The sequence below is a fragment of the Xiphophorus maculatus genome, chromosome 20 (genome assembly GCF_002775205.1).
Source record: "Xiphophorus maculatus strain JP 163 A chromosome 20, X_maculatus-5.0-male, whole genome shotgun sequence".
Lineage (NCBI taxonomy): Eukaryota > Metazoa > Chordata > Actinopteri > Cyprinodontiformes > Poeciliidae > Xiphophorus > Xiphophorus maculatus.
Window position 1 is genome coordinate 11,642,142 of NC_036462.1, and position 25,485 is coordinate 11,667,626.

A 25,485-nucleotide genomic window follows, 5' to 3' on the forward strand; every position below is an offset into this window, starting at 1 on the left:
AAACATTGCATTATATTTTTCCAGATTATTTATAACTGTTTAGTGGACAAATTCCTTATAGGGCCTTGACTAAAACTAATGGCTTTATCCTTTCTGCTTTTTCAGATTTTCCGCAGAGCTGACAAAAATGGTGAGTAAATATGCTTAGTGAGGATTTGAATTGCCTCAATTGCTTTTGGAGATGTTTAATCTGTGAGATAGCTTCAGTGATAAGTTGGAGAAAAACAAGCAGTTTGCATGAATGACACACAGAAACTTTTTTTATTCATCTCATGCTTCAATCAGCTATCTAATCCAATTAAAATTTAGCTAAGGCTGTGGATTTAAGCCTATAGTGGAAAAAATTGAAGCATTGTCTCATAAAATAAAATACCTCCAGATGTGTTTATAGAATATTAATCTATTAATCTAATATATAATTTTGCTGCAGAAAGTAGATGGCATATTTAGCGTTCTTTTCAGATTCTTCATGCTAAATCCAGTGATGTAGTTTTACTATGAACCCCCCCCCACACACACACACACACACATATAATTTACTCCAAGCCTTGCCTCCAGTCTCACTCTGCTGTTACCACAACCTAAAAAAATTCTAATCTTATGTCCAACCAGCCTAAAACTGTAAGCTGTCTCCATCTAGACACCCGCTTGAACATTTTCTGGAGGCGTCTCTGGCAAAATCTGGTGCTACTTAATGTCAAATCCCATGCTGAGATCAAAATAAATATTAAACATCGTAAAAGCTTTTACCCAACCAAAGATCCTTCAGTAAGTTTTTAAGACAGCACTTTTTGCACAGCTTACAGACCTGACATTTTACTTTCTTGCAATCACATCAAAGTGTACAGAAGTTTCCAACCATTTTGTCTCAGTAAACAGTGTAAATTATTTCACCGCCTTACATCATAAGTCTGAGAGTTTTCGTGAAATAACATTACTTTTTGTTATATCGTTCTCTCACACTTTTAAATTGTTTTCCATGAAGTTGCATTTACTGAACACAATAGATCACAGTAAATTGCATTAACTTGTTTGTTTGTTATTGGGTCATGCACTTTATATATTTTTTCTTGCTTTGATATGTGACGCATGAGATATCAAATCAGACTGTGACTAAATCAGGAGAAATTGTGGCATCATTTTTATCTTAGCATTCAGTTTAAATAGGTAGACTAATCTCTTGCTGCAATAAGAGCCATTCTGTTTCCCATGCTTTTGTTGTGCAATATTGGCTCACCCAGAAAAATATTTATTCATCTCTAATAACTGATGAAATAGGGTGCCAAAGCAAATCAAGGGGAGGGAAGTGTAGCCGTCATCACGGGACATTGTTTTGTTCACACTTCAAAGAGTCTGTAATCATTGTGCCTCTAAACAACAATTGCTTCTCGACAGTATTAGCAATGTTTAAGAAAGACATCCTGAATGATACATTGCTCTAATTCTTTCAAATAAAAATACATTCAATGTTCGATTTTTTATTATAATGAACTCAGCAGAGATGACTGTCATTTCTAAACCAGCTGCACAAAAAGAAAAGGGAAGGAGGACCATAAATGCTAAAAGCAAAACACACAAAAAATGTACCGTCCTACATTCAGTGGTCCATATTCCTCAGTATTAAATACGACTGGGAATAGGCTAAAAATATAATGTAAAAGAAAATGATTGACTTTGTTTTCCCTCAAAACTGTGATCCAATCAACTATCTGTGAGATTGACAGATTTGTTTGTTTGTGGTTCTTGAATATGCTTTTTTTAGTATTGAAGAAACTGCATGCATAACTTTTGTGAGCCCATAAGAAGAAGATGTTGATATGTTACAATAATTTTGCAAAAAAATTGAGATACAATTAAGTTCCTCCTCTTTAGGTAATAGAATGGTCTTAATTTTCTATATTATGCTTCATGGTTTTATCAGTTCATGCATAATATATATTTTAAAATTTTTGTTCAGAATTATGGAAAGTAAAACTTTACCAGTAACTACGTTTGCAGAGGGGCAGCTGTTGAGAGCATGCAACTCAGTAAACAGCATCTGTCACAGCCTATCATTCAACACACTCACTCGTTAATTCAAGTAATTTATTTGCATACCAGTTCAGTAATTGATTTAGCTTTAGTACTAATATGACGTATGTTATTGTTTGTAAATTAACTACTTTAAAGGATTCTCAGTATAAGAATCTCATATAGATTCCTGACCAGAGAATCAGCTTTCATCAGTCAATGTTCGGCCCAAAATTATTAAATGGTCAAGGATCAGTAAACTGATATAGTTTTAAGATTTTTTGCATCCTTGTGCTCTCAAGCAGGTAGTAGGGCTCAACAGACAGATATATATGACAGCTGAAATTTATTCTCACCTCACATTTTCTCTTATCTGAAGAAAAATGGCCAGTCAGCTTCAGACCACAGGTATAAAAGATTGCTGAAAACAGAATGTAAAAGTAGCACACGGGTGTAAGTGAGGCTTTGGAAAGTAAAAATTTGCCTCAGATTTTCTAACAGATGGGCTTGTGAAACACCCCAAGTAGGACATTGATGCTAAGAATACCAGTAATAGCTTGAGTATGCAGAGATCCATAGAAGCTTACCATAACAAAACCAAAGCCATCTCTCTTAGCAATGCTGGTTGCTACTGAAGCATTTGTGGGGAATTTATAAACCACTTAGGAGAGCCTGCATTGGGACTAACCTTTGAAGGGATACCAGCGTGGCCTACTTTGTGCCCTACTTTGCAGGACATCACAACTTTCTTATTTTGTTTCTTGTTTACTCTAAACGTTTTGAGACATTTTAACTTTAGGAGTGCAAATGCCACACAAGGACTCTGCTTAAAAACCAACAGAGCATTGCAGATTCCTGTTTTGGATTATTACTAGGATGCTTAGATGGTGCTTCATATAGATTTTGCACAGCTGTGATGCACAGTGAAAACTCCCAGCCACATTCATGATCAGAGCATCTTTGTTTTAAAAAAGACTGCTATACCATTTTTTTTTACTTTAAGTTACTATGAATTGTGATATTTAGTTCTATGGCTGATTTTTTTTTTTAATTCCTTGACCAATCTTCTCCATCCTAACTCAAATTGAGAATGTTTGCTTCTTAGGAAGTCTTGTGTTGTGGATGCATAAATAAATATCACATTCAGTGGAGGGTGATAATGACCTCAACATGACAAAAGCCATGTTGAGGTCTGCCTGTGAGTGTTTTTGGACCGGGTGAGCTCATGTGTCAATGGGTCATGCATGAATGATTTATTCATTTCAAGGCATCAGCTGGCATTTGAAATGTGAATCTGTTCCCTGCCCGAATCTGCTTTAACCAGATTTAATATGATGGAAGCAAAGAACATTTTAGTGAACTTATCTTTTTCAGTATTTAAAAATAATTTTAGTTCTTCTCTTTGGGCTGTTATAGAAGAAATACAGGATTTCATCTGGATGTGACAACTGAATACTACATCAAGTACAAAGATTATTTGATTTAACTGAAAATAATTTTCAAAATCTTTATTTATGTACTGTAATCTGAGATTCTCTGCTACCTTTGGACCTTCCTTCCAAATGTCATTTAAGATCATGTAATTATGTGGCCAGTTTCATTGTGGATGGTGACACTCTTCAGTTGTTATCCTCAAGCATATTTAAAAGCATGATTTTTCCTCAGGTTGATACGGACATTTCTCACCAGAACATATTCACAATCCACTTTTTATTCCAGTTTAATTGCTGTACCCTGGGAGAAGGCTTGTACCAAATCATAGACTTATAAAAAAAAAGACTAATTCTGAAGAGTGGTGCTTTTACATATTTTCCTTACTGGAAACCTCCCCCTTTTGACATATGAAGACATATATCCTAGAAATGTCAAGGGTTCCTGTGAGTGTCACTTTTGAGAATCCTGCTGTCTGTCTGTCTTGGCACTCCAAATATAGGAGTCTTTCCAAATATGACACAAGGTGAGACATGTGGAGAGATCTTTGGTTTCACAGTCTGTAAGCCACAGTACAGATGGTGTAAAGATATAAGTAATGAGCACAAGCTGTGCATAAATAGTGGCAAAAAAAAAAAGCTAGACAGGGAAGTTAGAAAGTAATGTGTGAAAGTATTCTACTGAAAATGTCCAGTGCTAAATATTTATCTAAGAAGGAGGGGCTTTGAGAAAGCCCCTCCAGTGTTTTTGCTGAGATTTCTTTATGTTAATATAATTTTCTGTTCAACACTGTCAAGTTCATTTTTGGTTTATTTTGACTCTAATCTTGACATGTTCTTTACTCACAATGATTAACAGAGAATCCAACTCCCACTGGCGTAATTCCAAGTGCTTGAGTGTCATTGCTGAGTACTGCTTGCTGCAGACACAATCTGTTCATCTCTACTAATTCGTAAGGCTTAAAAATCTCTCATAGTTTTTCACCGGTATAAGCTTACTCTTGGCCACCCTGATTTGTTTGTACTAGCAGAGAGATTGATAGTTTGCTCACGAAGGAGCTCTTCTTCACAGATGACAATCCAGCCATTCATCCTCTGCTATTGATTTTTCGGTGCAATGTCTGCCACAACAAACTGTGCTCACAATTAACTAGCTGAAGTAGGAAATAATTCCAAACTGCTGAACAAGTATCTTTTTTCATATTCTATATATTATATTAATAGTTGCATATCATTTATCAGTAACTTTCTGTGGCCTTGTGCAGTTTTGTGCAAGACCACAGAAATAAATGTTTTGATTCATTAAAATGTGATGAGTGGTATGTTGACAAGTCTAGAATACAGTGAAAAGTGTTCTTACAGGATTTTCCAAGTGACTGATTTATTCCCTCAGACCTGAATTAGTTAATTGTTACAAAAACATGTAGATATTAGATACTTAGGGCAGCAGAGCCACAACTTCATAGAAAATGTAAAGTTAAATGGAAATAAGAAGACACATTAAGTCTGAAATCAATTGGGAAAAGGAACCATCTTGTGGCAGGTTAGGAAACCTTGAGTAATTCTGTCATAAATCTGTTCCTTCACTTCTTTTCAGATGATGGCAAGTTGTCATTTGAGGAGTTCAATGCTTACTTTGCTGATGGGATCCTGACAACTGAAGAGCTTCAGGAACTTTTTTACTCCATAGACGGACGACAGAATAAGTGAGTGTTTATTTAGGTTTTAGTTACTTGAAGAAGAATATAATGAGGAGACATTATCAAATTTGGTCTTTCATCAAGTCATCAGTTGCAGGTCAAACAAAATACATTTGGAGAGAAGTTTTTAGTAAATAAAATGGCCCCTGAAACCAAACTTCATAAGGTAACAGTTCACATCCTCTGAATATAAATATCATTAAATGCACCAGGAACATCAAAAAACTCAATCAGTTTGACCAGCCTGAGGGTTTCTGTGGAAGTCCGTGCACTGTACTGTACAGTGCACTTTTCGTAGTGGAAATTTAACTCGCGCCAGCTGCTAATGAAAAAAAAAAATCCTGTTATTGGGTCTTTTAGAAAGTCTTTATTGGCATTATGTTTTATCTTTTTTATAAGCTTATTTTCTTAATATTTTTTGCAGATTAAGAATTTGCCTTTATGAGGAAACCACATTCTTACAAAATACTAATTTTCCAATCTCATTGTTAAATTATGTGCTTAAGCCCAGGCAGAAAGACAAAATGATAGTCCAATAAACAGCAATCAGACTGATTTGATGAGATTTTGTTACGCTGACTTAGCAAGGACTTTTTCATTATTGAGAATCACTGGGGTATTGAGCCGCAGTAGAAGCTCACCACAGTTTTTTCCTCACCCTTTTTCTTCGAAGCAGCTGGCATGAGATTTGCTTCAATGGCAGATTAAATGTATTGTGTCCTGCAAAATATTGCCAGAAAAATTTAATTACTTGGTGATGGTAAAAATCTTTAAGAAAATAATTTACAATTTTAGGTAATGAAGCTATATTCAGTGTGATGGTAAACACTCTCTCAACATCAGGCAATAACTGGCTTGATTTTCCACTAAGCAATGAAAATAACCCTTAACACTCCATTAAAGCAAAAGGTTAATGTTCTGAGCTGTACAGTACAGTGCTGTTGTTTTAAATTGTGACACCAAAAGCTGTTTACAGCACCCAGTGTGATGACATCTTCTGTGAGTGGTAAACAAAGATAAAGGGATTTTCCTACAGTGTGTTAAATATAAAAAGGAAATATAAAAGAAAGCAATATCACAGTTGAATGCATGAGTATTTCTGAAAAACAGATTTACAAAAAAGACATATTCACAATTTCTAAGGACAAATGCTGTACAATCTTCCATGTCAGTCAAAAAACTATAGGATTTGCAAACTCATATGATCTTTTCTTTGTAGTTTTAATGCAATCTTCATGTGTTCTTTAGGATAACTGTTCAATATTACCATTTATAAAACGCAACAAAAAATCTCAAGGAATTAAGTGCAACACCTCTTTGCATATGCCTAATTAACTCTTCTCATTTTTCTCCTCTTACATTTTGCCCTGCAGCAATCTGGACACTGACAAGTTATCAGGTTGGCAACAAAGTACATTGTCTGTTTTAAGTACTGAATTTTTGTCAAACTTCTGTTTCTTTCAAGATTATGACCATATGCATTTTGATGTCTCATAATGTCATCAGGCAAGATCTTGAATCTGCAAATTAAGGCAGGTTTTATGTGCCTTTAAAAGACTTGAACAGCTTTTTCAAAAAAAAGCGTTTTCATAAATAAATATTTATGTCCACTCCTTCAATTTTTTACTGTTGAAATCACTAATAATGTCCCCTATTGAACTCCTAACCATTGGATAACCATTTACCTACACTAAATCTGAAAGCAATTGTCCTCTTTTGTCATCTTTGAAAGGATTGTGTGCCCTGAATAAAGCTAAGAAATGGGGCACGCAGACGGGTAAACACCAGTTTTACCCAGAATAAAACTTCTGCATAATTGATCAAATGGGAATGGCTTACTTTCCATTTGACGTCAAGGGAGGTTGACTGTTTTCCACATCAGAGGCCAACTTTTGTCGCAGACTAAGTTTTATAAACATTTAGCATTTATTGAGCAAGACCTCATTTGACGATTTGGAGAGACAGTGTTAGCAGGAATGAGCAAAAATGTTTGAGACCTAAGATCCATTAACCTTGGATCAGTGTTGACTATGTGTTGAACTATATGCTGAATAAAATTAGACTTTTTATTAAGACAAGTGCCATTTAATTTCACATTTGATCAATTGTTTCAGCTTGTTAAAGATTTTTTAAAAATGTTTTTCCTTTAAGAAAATTTTTACAAAAAAATGTGTAGGAGCTTTCTTCCTTAAATTTGTATGCATCATCCTTCATGTCCGCTATTAGGGATTTCAGTCATTTAAACACGGCCAACAATTTTAAAATTGCCAGTTCTTCTTACATCAACATTTCTATTGAACTGTATTATGAATCTCACTAGTCATGGTTTAACTTTTTTAGAATCTTAGAACATGTAGGAGCATTACTTATTTATTTGTCTTTCACTGCAATAACTGTTCAAATATTTATTCTTCTTTTCTCTATTAGATTATTTTTTTGAGCACCTCGGAGAATATGTAAATGTTCTCTCAGCTCTGGAGAGCCTGAACATTGCCATTTTAAAAGCAATGGATAAAACTAAAGAGGTAAGATTTCCGCACATTGCATGAAAAACTTTATCTATGTATTTGTTCATGTTAAGAAAAGTTGGATGTGTGATATTTTCTCCGGAATTAACCAGGAAGTTCAGTGCTGTGAAAAAGTACACCTACTTCTGTTTTTGCCTTTTTGTTTTTGCTGGTCAAAAACAACGCAAAGGTCCACTTCACGTTTGGAAAAATAACCCAAAAATACACATGACCCTAGACTTTCAGCAGTGGACTGATGAAACAAAATAAAAATTTTTTTGAAAGGTGTGTGTCCAGTTAAAAGTGGTGTGAAACTAATTGCAGAAAAATCATGTCATACACAGTAATGATAATGTTTGAGGCTGCTTTTTTGCTTCTGAACCTGGAAAATTTTCCTTAGTTGATGGAACCATGAATTTTGAAGTACATTTGGCAAATCCACTACTGAATGACTTAAAAATACCAAAAACAAAATTTTTGGTGTGGCTTAGTCTATGTTTGAACTTGAATCTGATCAAAATGCTGTGGTTTGACCGCTTACCTATTGTTCATGCTCCACTATCCAATGTGAGGATTTCTTCTCTGCAGTGAAGAGTGGGCATAAAAAAATTCTCCACAGCAGTGAAAAAGACTCTTTACAATTTATCCTAAATACTTGATGTCCATTGTTCTCACCAGGTACAATCAGTTACTAGGTTTAGAGGTGTCATCACTTTTACATGGTGTCATATGCCTTGACATGATTCAAGTACCATGCTGAATGTATATCTCCTGTATACACTCTTAGATTTTCAGAGCAATCACATGAACTTCTTCATTATACATAGACCAAGTCATTCCTTCAGTGCATAAAATAGAAAAAGAAAAATAGATTTCTTATTTTATCATAGCAAGTTTATATTGCATTAAATGTTCCAGCACTATTATGTAGCCAGGTCTGGTTTCCTGACCTTTGCCTTCTGCCCCCTGCTCATCTGGGAAACATTTCCAGATCCTCTCCTCTCCCTCCTCTGCAGCTGAGCCACTTCTGACTTCTCTGCTGTTGAAACTGCTGTTCATCTTGCTGCAGATGGACAAAGATGGTGATTAGTATAACAGCCAGTGGCTGCCACTCAATCTGCTCCCTTTACTTCAAAGGTTCCACTGTGTTCAGTCCAGAGTATATGCAGATTAGGATTCCACCAGTGACTACATTTTTCCACGGCAGATGAGCTGCTCTAAGAAAGCTGCTTTGTAGCTGAGAGTTAAATAAAATGTTCCCATATGCGAAACTGCCACCAAACCAACAGATAGTTCATTTAACTTAGTCAAAAACACCATGTTGTTTAACATTTGATGCAAAAATGTAACCCTTTTCTTAATATATAAATGTTAATATTACTATTACTTGTCTAAGTTTATACAGTGTTTTTTTTTTTAATCAGTAGCATAAGACTCACATATATTTTTGAAAAGGTAAATGCAGTTTTTAAACATATTATGTTTAGGAACGTAATGCCTTATGTATGAACTCTTTCCATCAGTCATTACATAATGTATATCAAGAAGTACAGGACTTGGTGCTTGTCATTGGAGCTTATTACATCACTTTTAAGCCACTGCCAAAGGCTGTGTCAACTTTACCTGGATCCAGAATCAGAAATACATTGATGCAAATTTTAATAATGCCATTGTTTTTTTTTTAACTTTGGCTAAAGACTGAAATAGTAAATATTAGAGAAAATACTATAAATATGAACCAAAATAAAATCTTAGAGAATAAGAAAATAAAAATAGGACCTGATTTAATATTGATCTAGGTAGTTTCCAATAGTTAGAAACATCCGATTTCTGTTTGGTTTCTGTAGTCAGAACAATTGAGCAGAGTTTGAACTGCTTGAATGACATCTATGTTAACTGTTTTGAAAAACGGTGAGGGAAAATGTGCCAAACGAATGAGAAATCATTTTTAAGAGGTGTCTTCTGCTCTGTTGAGAAAGTAACAATGAAAACTGAGTGCATCCCAGTTCCTTTAAGCAGGTCAAAGCACTCAAGAAAAACTGTATTATAAACCAGGTTGAGGAGTACCGGTATATGTATAAATATCCAAAGCTGTTAGAATATTCTGTTTAGATTAGGCTTGTAAAGGCTTTAAACATCTATATGCAATTAATCTAAACATTGTTTTTAACATTTTGATTTGAGTTACCAAAATAAGTAAACTTCTCAATAATATTCAGATTTATTCAGTGGGTCTGTATATATGTAACTCTATCCTTATTAGAACCAAAATGATCTAGGACAGTCAACTTAAATCTCAGTGTGCAAACATTTTCCTTTTTTACTCTGCAAGAATGACAATTCAATCTCTTAACTGAATTGATTGAAGCTACTTTGAGAGAACAACCTTAAATCGGGGATTTGAATTACATGCATGTTAAATGAGAAGGAGGGAGAGGATTTGTTCTGAAACATTATGCATCCTGTCTTAATTAGATCGCCTTTCTCCACTGTTCTTGCTCCTGCTAAGGTGAGGCAATCCTCAAAGGATTGTTCAGTCCTAGTTAGCAGCTGTGGTCTGTTATTGCTCTGGACTGATAATCCCAAGATGCTTATTCTGCAGAGATTACAAATCAGTCTCACCGTTTTGGCAAACAGCTCTGCAGAATTGCTTCAAGAGTCCTCTGGGAATATCTAATCACATTCATGTTTGGAGACTCAAGCAGCAATAATAACTCTTGTTTAAGTTCTTTCTCCCTGGAATCTGAATACACAGGTCAGAATACCTTAGTGTATCCATTAACCCAGTTAACTACAATGTATTTGCTCTAGAGCTTGGATGCATTTTGATGTTGAAATCTGTCTTTCTCTCAGGAGTACCAAGGTGCCAGTGTGTTGGGTCAGTTTGTCACCAGGTTCATGCTAAGAGAGACATCCAGTCAGCTGTTTTCCCTACAGAGCTCCCTTCAGTGTGCCATGGAGGCTGTGGAGGAGCAGAGCAGCCCCGCTCCGTGAGTTCTACAATATGGCTCCACTTATATCTGCTTATGTCTTATTTGTGGGGTCTGTTTTAACCATTTGCAACACATTGTCCACACAGTAGCGAAAACAATATTTTTATGAGCACCTTCCTGAGAAGCAAGGTTCTTTTTACTTGCAAAAAAAATTTTGGTTTCCCCTTTTCTGACTAAAAAATAGGCATTAAACCTTCTGCTTAATGTGGAAAAGAATTGCTTGATGTGGGAGAGCAGACTGAGCATAGCCCTCTTCTGACCTTGTCAAAAACCCTTAAACCCTGTGTGCTCCCTGTACAGAATAAGAACCACTGGAGAATGATAATGATTATAATCAGAGGGGTAAAGGAGGAGATCAGTAAAAGATTCACTGCACTCCAGAACTACTAATAAGCTCTAAAATACAAAAAAAAAAACATTGACAGTGAAGTCTTTTTAGTGATTTTCTAAATTAAAAAAGATAATTAATTTACTTGTAGCAACAAGATTTTTTCTTTCAAACAGAACAAATTTTGTTATCAAAATGCTTTAAATTGGAGTTATTTTGATTTCTTTTTAATAATCTATTGAATTTAAAAATGTTTAAACGCCACCATTTCTTTCAGTAATTTTTATACTTTTATAAAATTGTCCTTATGAGTCTTAAATAGTCCAAGAGGGTGACTACAAAGAGGCTAGGGAACATGGGACATCAGCGGAGAGGAAAACACGAAGATAGAAAAAACAGAAGGAGCTGGAGAAGACGATTGAAACCAAAAAATAATATACTGAGGAAAAGATGAAGAATAGGAGAGGGAAACCAGAGGATCTAATCAGAGAGAAATGGGAACAGCACAGGTAGAGGAGAATGAGGTGATGGACAAAAGCTGTCAGCTCATAGTTTATTATTTAAAAGTTCATAAACAATTTGATCAACTTGAAAGAATAAAGTATTAACCCTCCAGTTACATGTATTTTATAGAACAGTTTTTGGGTGCCAATATGTGTGGCACCCATGATTCAATAATGAACATTTTAGCAAAAGAGAAAACATTTAATCTTATCAAAGGCTTTTTTTTTTTTTAAATCAAGGTGTGAGATTATACTACAGCAAATAGTCATGAATTTATATTTATCGACTGCAGGCTCTTTTTACATTTTGTATATAAATAGTAAGCGTCTGCCTGTTGAACTGTGGTTTTCTTGGCTCAGCAGAACTCTGCTCATCCCTCTGGGTGCCACACTGGTATTATTGGAAATAGCAAACCGATTATAGCCAAGGTGAATTATAGAGAGGAGAGACCAGGAGGCAGAGAAGGAGCTAAAGCAGAATGGATGACAAAGCATTCACCACAGATTCACACAGATAAATAACACAACAACGAGTTCAAAAGAGAAAAGAAGAACCACCAGAGAGACTTTAAAAGCAACAAATACCAGTTCACAACTTTGAGCTGATGGTAGACAGTGTGCAATTTTCAGAAACAAAGGTAAAGAAAAATTGAGACAGGTATAGAAACTTCTTTCCGTATGTTGACTGGTAGATTTGTGGCTTTTCCTGTGGCCTTTGGATTGCAGGTTCTCAGCAGGAGAATCTCCTGGCAATATGCTCCCTCTGCGCCGTCAGCAGGATGCTGAATACACACACATGAAATTACCAGCATGCACAAAGGTCCAACAAAGGAAAGCAAAATGGGAACACTATAACAAAGCCTCACAAATGTGCAGAGGTGTTTTTGTTTTCACCTGCAGAGAAATACACAAATGAAATTATAGCATTCACACTCATTTGTTATAAAGTGTGAGTGTTTAAAATTTCACATTGTAAGTGCCTTTGACACATATTTTTCACTGCGTCCAACACACATTCCCAGTTATACTGAAATGTGTCTGTATAAGTGTGATAATTTGAGCTTGGAAGAGCACTTCACAAAGTTTTCTATTCTGTCCACTCACTGTTCATCTCTCACTCTTGAATTGCATATTAACCTATCCTCCCTCTTGATTTCTCTCCGCTATCGTTCTCTCTGCATTGCTCTGATACTTCTTTTCCCAGTCTCCTCATTTAGCCCCTAATTTCATTCTATATCAGCTTCTCCTTGCTCCCTTGTGACTACCTCTGTCTGCCATATCTTTAGTTTGTTTCCTCTACAATCCTCTGACAGTTGCTGTCTTTCTCTCTGATGTTTGTCTCCCTGGGTCTCCAATCGCTGTCATGGCAGGAGGGAGGCAAAGGCTCCCGAGCTGACAGTGGTACAGCAAAATGGCAGGCGGTGTGGTCGTAGGGTCCATAACAACCTGTGTGTGTCTTCATCAGATCCCTGCACTGGGATGCCAAACACAGGTACAGAGAATATATAATTAGACTTTTTATATTTAAACATATGAGGTAATCCAAGTCAAATGGACATTTACTCAACTTTTTCAGGGTTTTTTTTCCCCTTCAAAGGTTATATTCATATATATGTCTTTATATTGAGTCTCATTTGTTTCTTATTAAATATTAATCCTTATCACACTGTTTATCTTTACCCCTCAATCTTCTATCTGATACTTGTGTGGGTTTCAGCCTCAAGTACTGGTAACATTTTTTTGTATTTTATTTATCTTGTTTAAAATTGGGTTTAATGTTCAAAACTACTAATAGCGCTAGGAATCACTAAAACAATAAGACAAGCTGACAGTCAGAGTGTGATTCTTAATGGAGAGTTTTTCTTGAAATCCATTTTTTTCCTGTCTCTTGTGTATTACTTTGACACACGCCACCCACTCAAACATGGTTGCTGACCAAGCACACTGTTCAAGAATGTAGAAGTCCCTAATGGCAGCTGCCTGTTTTGGCACAATAAAGGGAACTGTCACTCTGACAAACTGGTTTATAAAAGGTTTTAGTCGCACAGCAACAAAATAAAGATTAATTTTGCCTCACAATCTACATTATGTTGAACTGACTGGCACATTCACCCAGCTATTTGCAAGTGCTAAATATTTGCTAAGCTGAAATTGCTTGTTCTTTTAATTCTAAAATTAGACAATAATGCCACCAAGCAAACAGCCTTTCAGAGCACTGATGCAGCTTGTCAACATTTGAAGGAAGCATTATTCATGCATTTAGAGGACAGCTGGGCCATATTTATGCATGAATACCCCTGCACTTGTCAGTTTTAGCCAGAGCAAAAAAACTCATGTATGCTGGTGAATTTTCAAATAATATAATTCATTTTAATCACACAAACTGTAATCTAAAAGGATCCTCCTCTCTGAAGATTTGGAATAAATTGCTCTTTAATGGCTGCAGTTTCTTTAAACCCTCTCTGGTTGTCCGATAAGAGGAATACAGAGTTTTACTGATGCAATGGTGGAATCCATAATCTATCTGATTAGTTGGAAAGACAGAAACCTGCTTATTAGAGAATTATTGTTTGTGGATTTTAAAGCATGAACTAGATACTTGTTTAATTGATTAATTGGTCCATCGATTGTCTACAGGCGTCAACATAGAAGATGAAGAAAACTGGTGCTCTCAGATCAACCGACTGCAGCAACTTTTGGATAAACTGGAGTGTCAGGTATGGTGCAAAGATTTATTTATTTTTTGTCATGTCCTTCTTTAATATTCACCACTTTATTATTTATCTTTTTGACTCCATGACTTTAAATCTCATCCATGAACTTGTATGTCTATAATTCTCTGTTGTGTCTTTAAGACTTAAATTCCTCTTCATCAAGCCATCGTAATCCAATTACAGAGTTGAGACACGAACAACATCCAAGCTATGTAGATTTATGCATGAAAATCGACATCATATAGTGGCTGGTTCTGTTAGCAGTCACTTTAGAGGTAACAATTATATTAAACACTCTGGGCTAAAGAGAAGGCAAAGGCAGTTAAAATTTGTTTCCCTGTACTTTAATGCAAAAGGTCAATGACAGTTTATCCATAATTGCTGAGGGCAGAAAGCTTTCATGTTGCATCAGTGAAAAAAAAAAAAATCCCACAGTTCATTCTTCAAAGTGTACCTGCAGATATGTTCTGTTCATATTTGCTTGTTTTCTTTTTGAACTTTGCTTCAAACATTGTGGAGCAGCAAATTCATTTCAAGCATTAATTAGCTTTCTGAGTATGCCTTGGTGACCCCCTGCTGTTAAGATTATATATATTTTCTTCATATATATATATATATTTTTTTTTTTCATTAATAGAAAAAATCACATATTATTTTACCAGCAGGGAATCATCAGGGCATGTTCTTTCTTTAATTTCAATAGTGACTCCGAAAACAAGTCTTAAGTTTATTCTGCATATCTTCACAGAGCAGTGTCTGAAGAATTGGGCTGTATGTTTTATTTCTCTCTGGGTTCAGAATATATTTGGGGGGGAGGGGAGTGGGCGCTGTTTCAAATGGAGCGCTGCAGATCTGTGGTTCTGTCAAACACCAAGCGCAGTCACCTCTCCTGCTCTCATGCCGTGGCCAATTCTCACCACACATCCCCGAGCCTCTTTCACGCTCTCCTGCTCTTTCTTCTTCCCTCTGTCTGCTCTTCCCTTTATTAACTTTGGTTACTTCCACCTTTTGAGGCTCATTCTTTTTCCTCCTTTCAGTTGATCTGAAAGCATTTTTTTTGCTCTCTCCATCCATCTGTTTTGTCAAACCAGAGGGACTCAGAGTGCAATATCAAAGCAATTCATAACCTGCAGGATATTCAGAGTGCAATATCCATCCCTGCACCTCAACGCCGACATCATCAGCACGTACTGCCTGTCTATCTCTGTTTGCTGCTCTCTCAATTACAACACAATGAGTTTATGACCTGAAAGAGAAAAGGCTGGCTCTATGTTTTCACTTTGATTTGGTTTTATGATAAGCAATTTCTATATAGAAAAGAGTATTAAAAAACTGGTTGCAAAACTGAAAAGAAATCTATGCTTTCAACATGTTTTTCATTACAGAAGTCCTATCTCATTTCCAAACAGTGTGTTTGTGACTGACTCATCACATTTTAGTTCTGCTGTTTTGAACATTTTGAGTAGTCATTTCTAATGACTCAATGTTGCCATTGTTATTTTTCTATGATAAACCATATTTTACGTTCAGAGGCTTTAGAAAAACTGGAACAAACTACACAGAGAAAATCATCAGGTCATAAACACATGATTAATATTATGTAAAAATGGACACATACAAATATAGAAATATTGTCATGAAATTTATGTTTATAAGTTCATAATTTAGAATTCCTGGAATTTCTATAATTAACTTTTGTTTAAACATGGACATACTGTATAGCATTTGGAATATAAATAATTCAAAGTGGAAAATGATGAAAATTAAATTAAGCTGCGTGTAGATTTTCTATTTTTAAGTAGACATGGACTCTCGTGCAACAACGCATCTCCAATCCTCTGATATTGCGCACTTTTGCTCAGCCAACAGGTCTTCCCCATATTTCTTACTTTCCTGTTTTAGGGTCCCAAGTTGGAGCCACTCAAGGAGGATACGCTCGCCAGCACATACAAGTCTGTAAGTGAGCACTGTCATCTGGAACACAAACATATAAAAATAAAGTTTCATTTTTCTGTTGTTTGGTGTTGTTTTATTTATTTATTTAAATTGTACAACATGTCACTCTAGTAGTCATGAAATCTTGAAAAAAACTTTATATTGTAAGTGATTTTTATTTTTTTAGACAAACAGAAGCAGTTAAAGCTTAAGCCCAAATATTTACTTGGTGTAACCTACTTCAAAATTTCTGTTACTTTTTTTTTTTTTTAATTCCTGTGCTCATAATTTTAGGTCTAAAAAGCTATATAAAGCTAGCCATGTTTTATTTGGCGTTTAGGAGCAAAAACCAAAACTAGTTACTTTCCGCCCTTAAGAATATGACTGTAAAATTATTTCTGATGTGCTCACATGCTCCGCTAAGCAAATAGACATAAAATGATAAACACACAGAAGCACTACAGCTGTGAATACATTGTGTTTGCCTGTTCTTTAGAAGGTTTCTAAAGTTCACATAAAAAGAATTCCCAGTGATGAACTGACACAATATTTCCTTCTGTGAACTGGTACAATTTCAGTCAGGAAATAAATAAATATAAGCCATGTAGATTAAGCTTCAATCAAAGTATATATTAAAATGTGATACTTATAATCTGTATTTTGTTTCAATGCGACAAATATAAATGTAGATACACTGTTGCAAAGAGGGTTTGACATAAAAGGTAGGTTTTTGTTGAGATTTAGACCTGGTGGCTGGACTTTTAAATCTTCTTTTCAAAAGCTGATATTTCAAGGACTTTCTCATAAGGAGCATCCCCTCGCTCTCATATATGTTTCCCTACCCTTCTTGACATGATTGGAAATTTAAGGTCTTACAATCCTCCTTTTTACTTTTTCTCTCTGTGCTCACATTTGTCTGAGCTTTTGAGATGGCAGTGATATTCACAACAAAACATGAGAAGCTTTATAATGAGCCAGCACTGAAATTTTCTCAGTGATCAAAGTCCAGTCTCAGCTCAATGTTTCTTTTCAAAGTTCTCAAGAGTTCTCACACATTCAAATCAGTCTGTCTTGCCACATCACTCTCAGAATGGATTACTGATACATTTTCAAAAGCTCTGAAATCTTGTGTAATTATTACAAGACACATTGTGGGAGATCAGCTTAAACTTTTCCTGTTTGAATTTCATTGACCTTATCACCAGAAAGGTAGATGCCTTTTTCAGTGTTTTTCCTTTTTTTAAAGTTCAGATATTAGTGGACCTGAATGCAAATTAACTCTAAATCTTATTTAAACAATTTCTGGCATGTTTTTTGTTTAGTGACACATAAAACATGTGATTTATCATTTGCTACTAAACCCACTGATACTATGTTCCCTTCCAGGTTGCTGGATTTGCTCATTTTGTAATGTGATATATGTTTATTTGTTTGTTATTAAAAGTTTAGTTATTACCACATAACCTGTATTAGCATTATAACTGTGTTGTAATAAATCACCAAGAATAGAACATTTTATAACTCCGATCTTAAGTGTTTTATTTAGGAATTAGGAAGGGTTTCCATCTGCCCACATATATAGAGAAGAAATTGTGTGCCTTCTCTTACACATGTTTTTGTTTTACTTTGGTCATTTCAGGAGCACCTATTCCTTAATGTATTACCTTGTCCCTGAATCTCACCATTGTCTATAAATGTCTTTTATAGACCCTTGTCCATTTTCAATGAATCATTTCAAAACATCATCTGGACATGCTCCAGAAGGTGAAGTCTCACTAAATCATCAGTACCCGCAAATGTGCCGTGTGAAAATCAGATCCATGCTCGCAAGGATCCATTCTCCAAAGTACACACAGAGTTCTGTTTTCATCACATTCTCCCTTCTGTCTCTTGTCTCACTGCCAACAGAACATCCTGCTAGTTCAGAGGCAGATGTCCGTGATAGACGAAGAACTAGATAACTTCCGGAAAGTTCTCAACAGCTACATCGATGCCACTTCAGCTCACTCTGACAACTTGCAGTGAGTATCTTGCTTGCTTCTAAATCAATCGTTTTAAACACAGCTTCTGATTTTGCTACAGAAGCAGCTTTAAAATTCTTGCATAATGCTAAATAAGCAGTTGACATTGCCAGAGGTCCCAAAGATGGATGTATATAAAAAGAGATTTATACTACTATTAACTGATTAATTTTCTTAGGATGAGATATAGTATCTTTGAGAGTGCACACATATGCAGTCTTTTGATATGTCAAAAATGAGATGATGATAAACATTTTTCCACATCATTGTTGTCTTCATCTCATTCAATTCAACTGAAAAATTAACATGCATTTTTCAGTACCGATCTTTATTTCTTTGCTTTTTCAGAAGCAAAGAAATAAAATCATCAAGATGCATAAGTGTATGCACCTGCAAGTTATAGGGATTTTTTTTGGTATAAAAATGTTGCTTTTCACTTGATTTACGTAGAATATACTGTATATCACATTATATGTGGAAAGTTTTTAAAAAACGTTTAATGATCTAATTTTTTTATATGACAAAAATTGGCAGATAAAAGTATCTTAGTTTACAAATGATTCTGTATACTTCATAACTGTACAGATCTGCAACTGATTTTTTTATAAAAATGTTTTCCATTTCAGTTGATGTCTTGCCTTTTACATTACCTTCAGCAAGCTAATCTCTCTTCCAAGATGAAAAACTTTTTTCCTTGCAACTTCCTTTTTTGTTATTTTCTGCTTGTTGACCCACTCTACTTTTTTGCTCCAGTGTGTCTGTTCAGAAGCTCCCGGGAAAGTCGTGTTACATAATGTATGAGTTCTGGCAAGACCGCATCTCCTGGATGAGGTTAGTACAGTGTACATAAGCGTGTTTGTGTTTTTGTGTGTGTGTGTGTGCGTGTGTGTGTGACAGAGCGAGAGTGTTTGTGTTTTTGCAATAGATATTGGCTCGTAATTTGGCACCGCTAATTTCTTGATGGAAATGTTCCTTCGCCAGAGAGGATGAACAGATGGCCAATCACTCTGTTCTCACACAAACTCAAACACACAGACAGTCACAAAGGTGATCCTTAAATGGTGCTAAATGGTGTCAATAGATATATAACAGATAACATTGATGTGTTGAACTTTGATGCATATTTAATTAAGTTACTTGCAAGCAGGCTTTTACCAGTGCTTTATCTTTTTGATGTCATTGTAGCTATCTTCAGACCAACAGCAGCAAAGATTTCCAACGCTGTATCATTGACATAATGGAGGATGCTGAGATAGTTTCTACCATGTTGCTGCCAGGTCTGTGACATTTCCTGAAAGTGATTGTATGCTATTTAAAATATCTTTGAAAGCTTTTTTCGCTTTTAATTGGATTGATTTGCTTGGACATGACTATATACATAAAATCTGTGTACAATGGGCCTCATTTCTCAACTGATGTTCATATGGGTATAGGAATTATCAGATAACAAGTTCAGCGTGTGATTCGCAGTCTAGCCTATTCCAGCATACAAACAATAGATTGTGGATAAATCCTATCGGTTGAAAGAAAAACATTTAAATACCATCCTGGCAGTGGTACATACCACTCTATTCATTTATACTTTGGTGACCTGGTCCACAAAATCTGTGTCTTGTATAACCAAAAATAGGTAATAAGATTTTAAAGAAGCAGCATTGCAACCGAACAATAGACAAATATTGAACCTGAATCGTACTTGTCATACAAACTCATTTAAACGTCTTTGTAATATCTTATTTCAAAAGCAAACTCTCCAGAAATAAATATTTATTGTTCACCTAGTAGAACAATTGGATAAAGTCATACTTCTTTCTGACATCCTGAGCTCATTAGGGTTGGGAACACTAAGTGTAAAGACAACTGGCCCTTGCAAAATGGTGAAGGTGTATACTTTATTATGGACAAATATGGTCAGATACAGCTTGATTTTCTCTGCTGCTCCACAAGACCTCACTGACACAATCCTGTGTACACAGCCTACAGCCTGGCATGACAATTAAACTTATTCTGGAATCGCAGTCCAATTGATGTAGTGTGACATGAGCATGAAAATGTTTGAGCACCCCTTGTTCCACTGCACAGTAGAGAGGGCATACACAGCAACATATAAAATAAAATTTTACAATAGATTATCCAGGCTTGAGGACGCCTCGAGTCGTTAAAAACAATCAACCACAGGTTCTGTAAAGACTTAGAATCGCTTTGGGAACATTTCGCACCCACTTTAACATATAATGAGTTATGATAATCTCTTTTGACAGTTTACTGTCTTCCCGCTGAAAATATATCACAGTTATAAGAAGTTAATAAGAGTTGACCCTCCCAAGGGGAGATCCATAGAAATATGACCTAGTATGAAGTCCTTAGAAAATAAGGAATGCTAACATTTTAAAGACCTTGAAAAGAAATTTTCAAGTTTTACTGTTCTGTAAAATTAAGAAAACAAATGCTGAAAGAGCATTAGATTCACATAAGAATTAGATTCAACAAAGTCACACTGAAGGCATTATGTGCTCGGATGAACACACAGGATATTTTTTATATTAATGTCCATATATAGTATGACAACCCAAACAGATTAAATATCAGACATTTACCTTTCCCCTTTTAATTATACTCTCCAATGTAAACATGATCTGTTAACACTGCTTTGGGTGACTTCAAGACATATAAAACAGCCCTGAAACCTCTGATGATATTTTTTCTTCTCAGACATGGTGACATTTCTATGTGCTTATTGGTATGACTCATATGTCCAGTGCTGTCATGTAAGGTTCTTTTAAAGTGATTCCACATTAGACTCCAGCTCTAGTTTTCAGAGAGAAGAAGCTAGCCGCTCTGTCTTCATTATCAGCTAATTTGCTCATTACTTCTTAGATCAGTCACATTTCTGGTGCTTTCAGAGTTGCTTCCCACCATGCAAGCAGGGTTGTTTTTCCTCCTGTGTGTCCAGCACTAACTCTATTGAAGTGAATTTTAAAAAATAAATAAATAAAAAAACAAGATGCCTGAATAACAAAATTAATATAGCTGTAAATATTCTCCCTAATTTAGTCAACTCTGTTTATGCACAGAGCTAAGTGAAGTATGTTGTACAAGTGTTGAAGAAAACTTTAAACAAACACATCTGTTTAAAAAACAACTGATGTCAACCCTAAATTGAGTAATTTGATTTTTCTTTTCTACATTTCCTGAAGAAGAAAAATAAGTTGACACCAGTATTTATAACCCTTTAAACTTTTACATTTTGTGGAAATGTTTAAAGTAGGATTAGTTTTTGAAACAAGCTGTGGCACAACAGTAAACACGATTTCTACCTAAACTCACACACTGAGTGTTTCTGAGTAGGGGATTCCCATGGTAACATCTGGAGGAGATGCAGAAAGGCACAACTCAAGTGGGAGAATGGATAGAAATCACAAACAGTTATTCATGTCCTCCACACATCTGACTGAAGAAAAAGTAGCAGGAAGAAAACCATAAGAAGCCCAGGGCAACATTGTGCTCTTGTTTGTAGTAGCACATTTTTCAGACTGTTATGTGCCAAACATTTTGAAAACAATGTAGTATTTTCCTTCTGCTTCAAACTTGAGAGTCACCACTTAAATGGAGATTGTGGTTGTCATACAAAAAATATTAATATGAATACTTAATACTTTCACAAGCAATTTAATAAAAGACAGACTATCTTTGGCTGTCATACTTTCATATGGGGCTACCTCACCGTCAGTTAATTAACACAAATGTACTTTGATAAGATGCCAATGATGTATTAAGGTAAAGCAATAAAATAATTTTGAAAATCGGTGGTATTCAAATACCAAACAGCAACATAGATAATTATAATAACAAATAAATAACTTAAAGAACAGCATGAGAGATATTTTAAAAAACAAACATATTTTTTCAGTTTTATATAACTTTCGACTGTGCTAAGTAGAGATGCTTCCCTCTTGATTTGGTATGATGAGATCATAACAATAAGGCCCTTCATTTTTAAATGGTGGCGTGGTTTTTATTTTGTTTTTGATCTAAATGTTTCATTGGAATCTTGCAAACTTCTCATTTATTATTAATTTACTTTGAAGAAAACACTTTTGTCCTAACAAAACTTATAATTTACTGCATTCTGGAACAACAAACTCAAACATCTCTCCACATTCTAATATTTTTTTAAAATTAATTATATTTCGCAAACTGACTTCTACATGACGCACCCTTCTACATGACTGCACTCTGCTCATTATCACATCATTGACTTCACAGTAACCAGAGTAGCATGATTCACAGCGAGCCCAGGCCACTGCCGTGACTCTCCCATCTTGACATTTGATTAACTTGTCATTGGCGAGACTGAACTCCATGTACCTATGTCTTAGTTAACGTGTCTACCTCTGGTAATCAACATCACCATTGGGTGATGTTGATTTAGCTGCGTGGGTGGTGTAAGTTTTGCCAGTTGCTAGGTTACTTTACGTGGTTGTTTACTTCCACATCTGTGATTTCCCCATGTATGGATGCTGACTGCTTCAAGCATAAACTCAATAGTCTTGCACCTTCCAGGGTACAGTAGGAACAACATACATTATATTATGAAATTCTAAACAATGTAAAACCATTTTTTTTCAAGTGGCTATTAAACAAACATCAGTCAGATATTCATTACAGCTGCATTCTTTCGATGAATCTGTTGTTACGCTACATCAGAAAGATATTTGGTTGCCAAGGATTCTTGTGCTCACTGTGAGGAAGAGAGAGGCTGGTATATTTATCCACATCACAAAGGTAGGACCAGATCAACTCTGTGGTCAGTAATAGAAAAATAAATACACTGTGTTCCAAATTATTATGCAAGTGATATTTTCTCAGATTTTCTTAAATGGTCAATGCAAATGATGGTCAGTATAATTTTCAAGTCATGAACTAATACAGTATAAATCAAATTTTGCTGAACAAAGCTACCCATGAGAACAGTATTTTTTTTCAAAAATAGCTCACCAGACAAACTAATCAACCCAGCTCTCTGAAATTAATTATAGTGATTCAAAGAGCCCTGACACACAATACCATCTATTTATTTAATAGCACAACAAAAAATTTAATCTTTATGACACTTAAATCCAATTTGCATAATAGTTTGGAACACGGTGTAAAACACACCTTTGTGATGCTCTTGGGAGGAGCTGCAAGATATTCCATCTTGATTTGAAAGATCTAAACTCTGCCTTTATGAGAGAGGAGCTGTATACCAACCAGCCTTTGTGATTTTTTGTTGTTGTTGATTACCAATTCTAATTTTAAATCTTCAATTGTAGATCATATATTGGATTTTTTTTTTCCAGGTGCAGAATTCACAAACTAATTTATTTGAAGAAGAGATTAAAAGGCCCAATAAACTAGTTGCAAATCTCACATGTTGAATGTGTCCTTTATTTCAAAAAATACTTTACACTGACTTTTTAAAAGCATTTCAATCTTCTATTGTTGCCAGATGACTTTGTGTGTTTGGAAACAATTTTCCTCTATAAAGTGCTATTTTTTATTGTGTAAGTTCTGGGAATTGAAAGTCTCCTTTGCCTACATTAAATGAAACCTTTACAGCTTCTAAATAGTAATACTTACTTTTTAACACACCGCTCTTATGTAGAAATCCAAATTAGGTCCAGTGGGTTTTGCTGTGTACCACCGCTCTGTACCATCATTAATATGCATTAAAATTAGGAGAATAATTGAGGAAAGCTCTTGGGAACTAACTAACAAAAATTATTCTGAGACTGTACACTCAAATGGTGACCTATGAACACATATTAGCTCATTGTATCTATTTGAAATTCACTTGAAAGTACTGTGACGTATACATTTTCAGAACTGACAACATAGATTTTTTTTATGTGTATATACACTTTAATGTATAATCACTTGTCACTGTTATCATTTAACTGTCAAAGATTTAATTAAGAACCTAAGCTGGAAAATTGTTGCTGTTGCTTAATGAAATGTAAACTAGATGATTGATTAGCCAATTAGATTAATGGGTCGTACCGGTGATGTAAACACAAGTTGTACAACATAGTTTTGTTCCATGCCTGGATCTAACTTTCTGTTTCTGTATATATGTTTCTTCAGCTTCCTGGTGGATTATGACTAACAATTGAATCTGGAATGTCACATCGACTACCTACATGGTCTCACCGAGAAAGACACACTGGCACATCAGTCCCACCTACCCACATGCACTCTAACACACACGCACAAAGCAAAAGCATTTTTATGTTTTAAAGCACAAGAAAGAAAAAAAGCCCTATCTGCACATTTTCGGCTGCTTTCTCTAATGTTCCAGTCTTCAGCCGTTCATTATTTTTGCCACTTGCATCCAAAGGCATATCTGCATTCAGTGGCCTGTAAACTCAAATGTAACTGGCTCTCTGCAATTGAAAAGCAATTTAATGATTTCATAACCCTTCTCCTTTGCCATATGGCCACCTTTCTCCTGCAGTGTTTGCCTGATATATTATTCCAAACAAGAACAAGCTACAACACAGGGAGAGATGGAACACTATTTAGTATGAAAACCCGTCTTGCAATGTAATATGTGTACGTATGAAGATCTTTTCAAACACTAAACACATATTTAATGAATACTATGTGGAGATAAAGGATAGTTGCATCTTAAACATGCATGCCGATGTGGCTTCCTCCCACTGTACATGATGTAAGATATTGCTGCTTTCATTTATCTAACCTGCTGTTATGTGCACAGAATGCCAAACAAGCTGTTGATATAGTTGCTATACTCTATCTACTCCTAACTATACTAGTGTTTGCGTACTCTATTAGTTAACCTTCAACTGTCCATATGAGTCATATTCTGTCTTAAAATGAAAAAAATATATATTTAAAATGCAGAAAAATATATTTACAAATGTGCATATAAACAAGATGAAATGCTAAGATTGCACTGTATTGTTGAGTTAAACAAAGCAACAAATATATCATGTATTTATTTTGATCATGGTGGACCTTACTGTATCTGTATATACAGACTTCTTGAACTGTACTGTATGAGTCCCCCTTTATTTGATTTAGAAATCTACAAAGTGAAACGACTGAAATGCTACTTTAATAAAAGTATTAAAATTTCAAGATGTTTTCTGAAAAGAATTAAAAAGGTTTTCACCCTAATTTTGTCTTTGATGTTGGCTGCGACACATTAATAGTGCACTTTTTGTTGAACTATTAATGGACTTTGGAGATTTTCCACATTCCTTATTATTTTAGTCTAATCGTTGTACTTCAGAGCACAATAATAGTAATCTCTATTAAAATATATAAGTGAAAAAAAAT

The 25,485-nt window shown here is 35.2% G+C and overlaps 1 protein-coding gene across 1 annotated transcript in view; it reads left to right on the forward strand.

The window, feature by feature from the left end:
- The window catches only part of LOC102235229 (N-terminal EF-hand calcium-binding protein 1-like), a 33,777-nt gene extending 8,493 nt beyond the window's left edge, over nt 1-25,284 (forward strand). The window contains exons 2-13 of the mRNA XM_005805250.2: nt 106-130; nt 5,038-5,146; nt 6,514-6,539; nt 7,568-7,665; nt 10,501-10,637; nt 12,842-12,963; nt 14,109-14,188; nt 16,088-16,141; nt 18,029-18,141; nt 18,895-18,972; nt 19,327-19,418; nt 24,268-25,284. Coding sequence (XP_005805307.1) covers nt 106-130; nt 5,038-5,146; nt 6,514-6,539; nt 7,568-7,665; nt 10,501-10,637; nt 12,842-12,963; nt 14,109-14,188; nt 16,088-16,141; nt 18,029-18,141; nt 18,895-18,972; nt 19,327-19,418; nt 24,268-24,296 — 963 coding nt within the window. The 3' untranslated portion in view covers nt 24,297-25,284. The remainder of the gene's footprint in view (nt 1-105; nt 131-5,037; nt 5,147-6,513; nt 6,540-7,567; nt 7,666-10,500; nt 10,638-12,841; nt 12,964-14,108; nt 14,189-16,087; nt 16,142-18,028; nt 18,142-18,894; nt 18,973-19,326; nt 19,419-24,267) is intronic.
- Nucleotides 25,285-25,485: the final 201 nt, after the last annotated feature.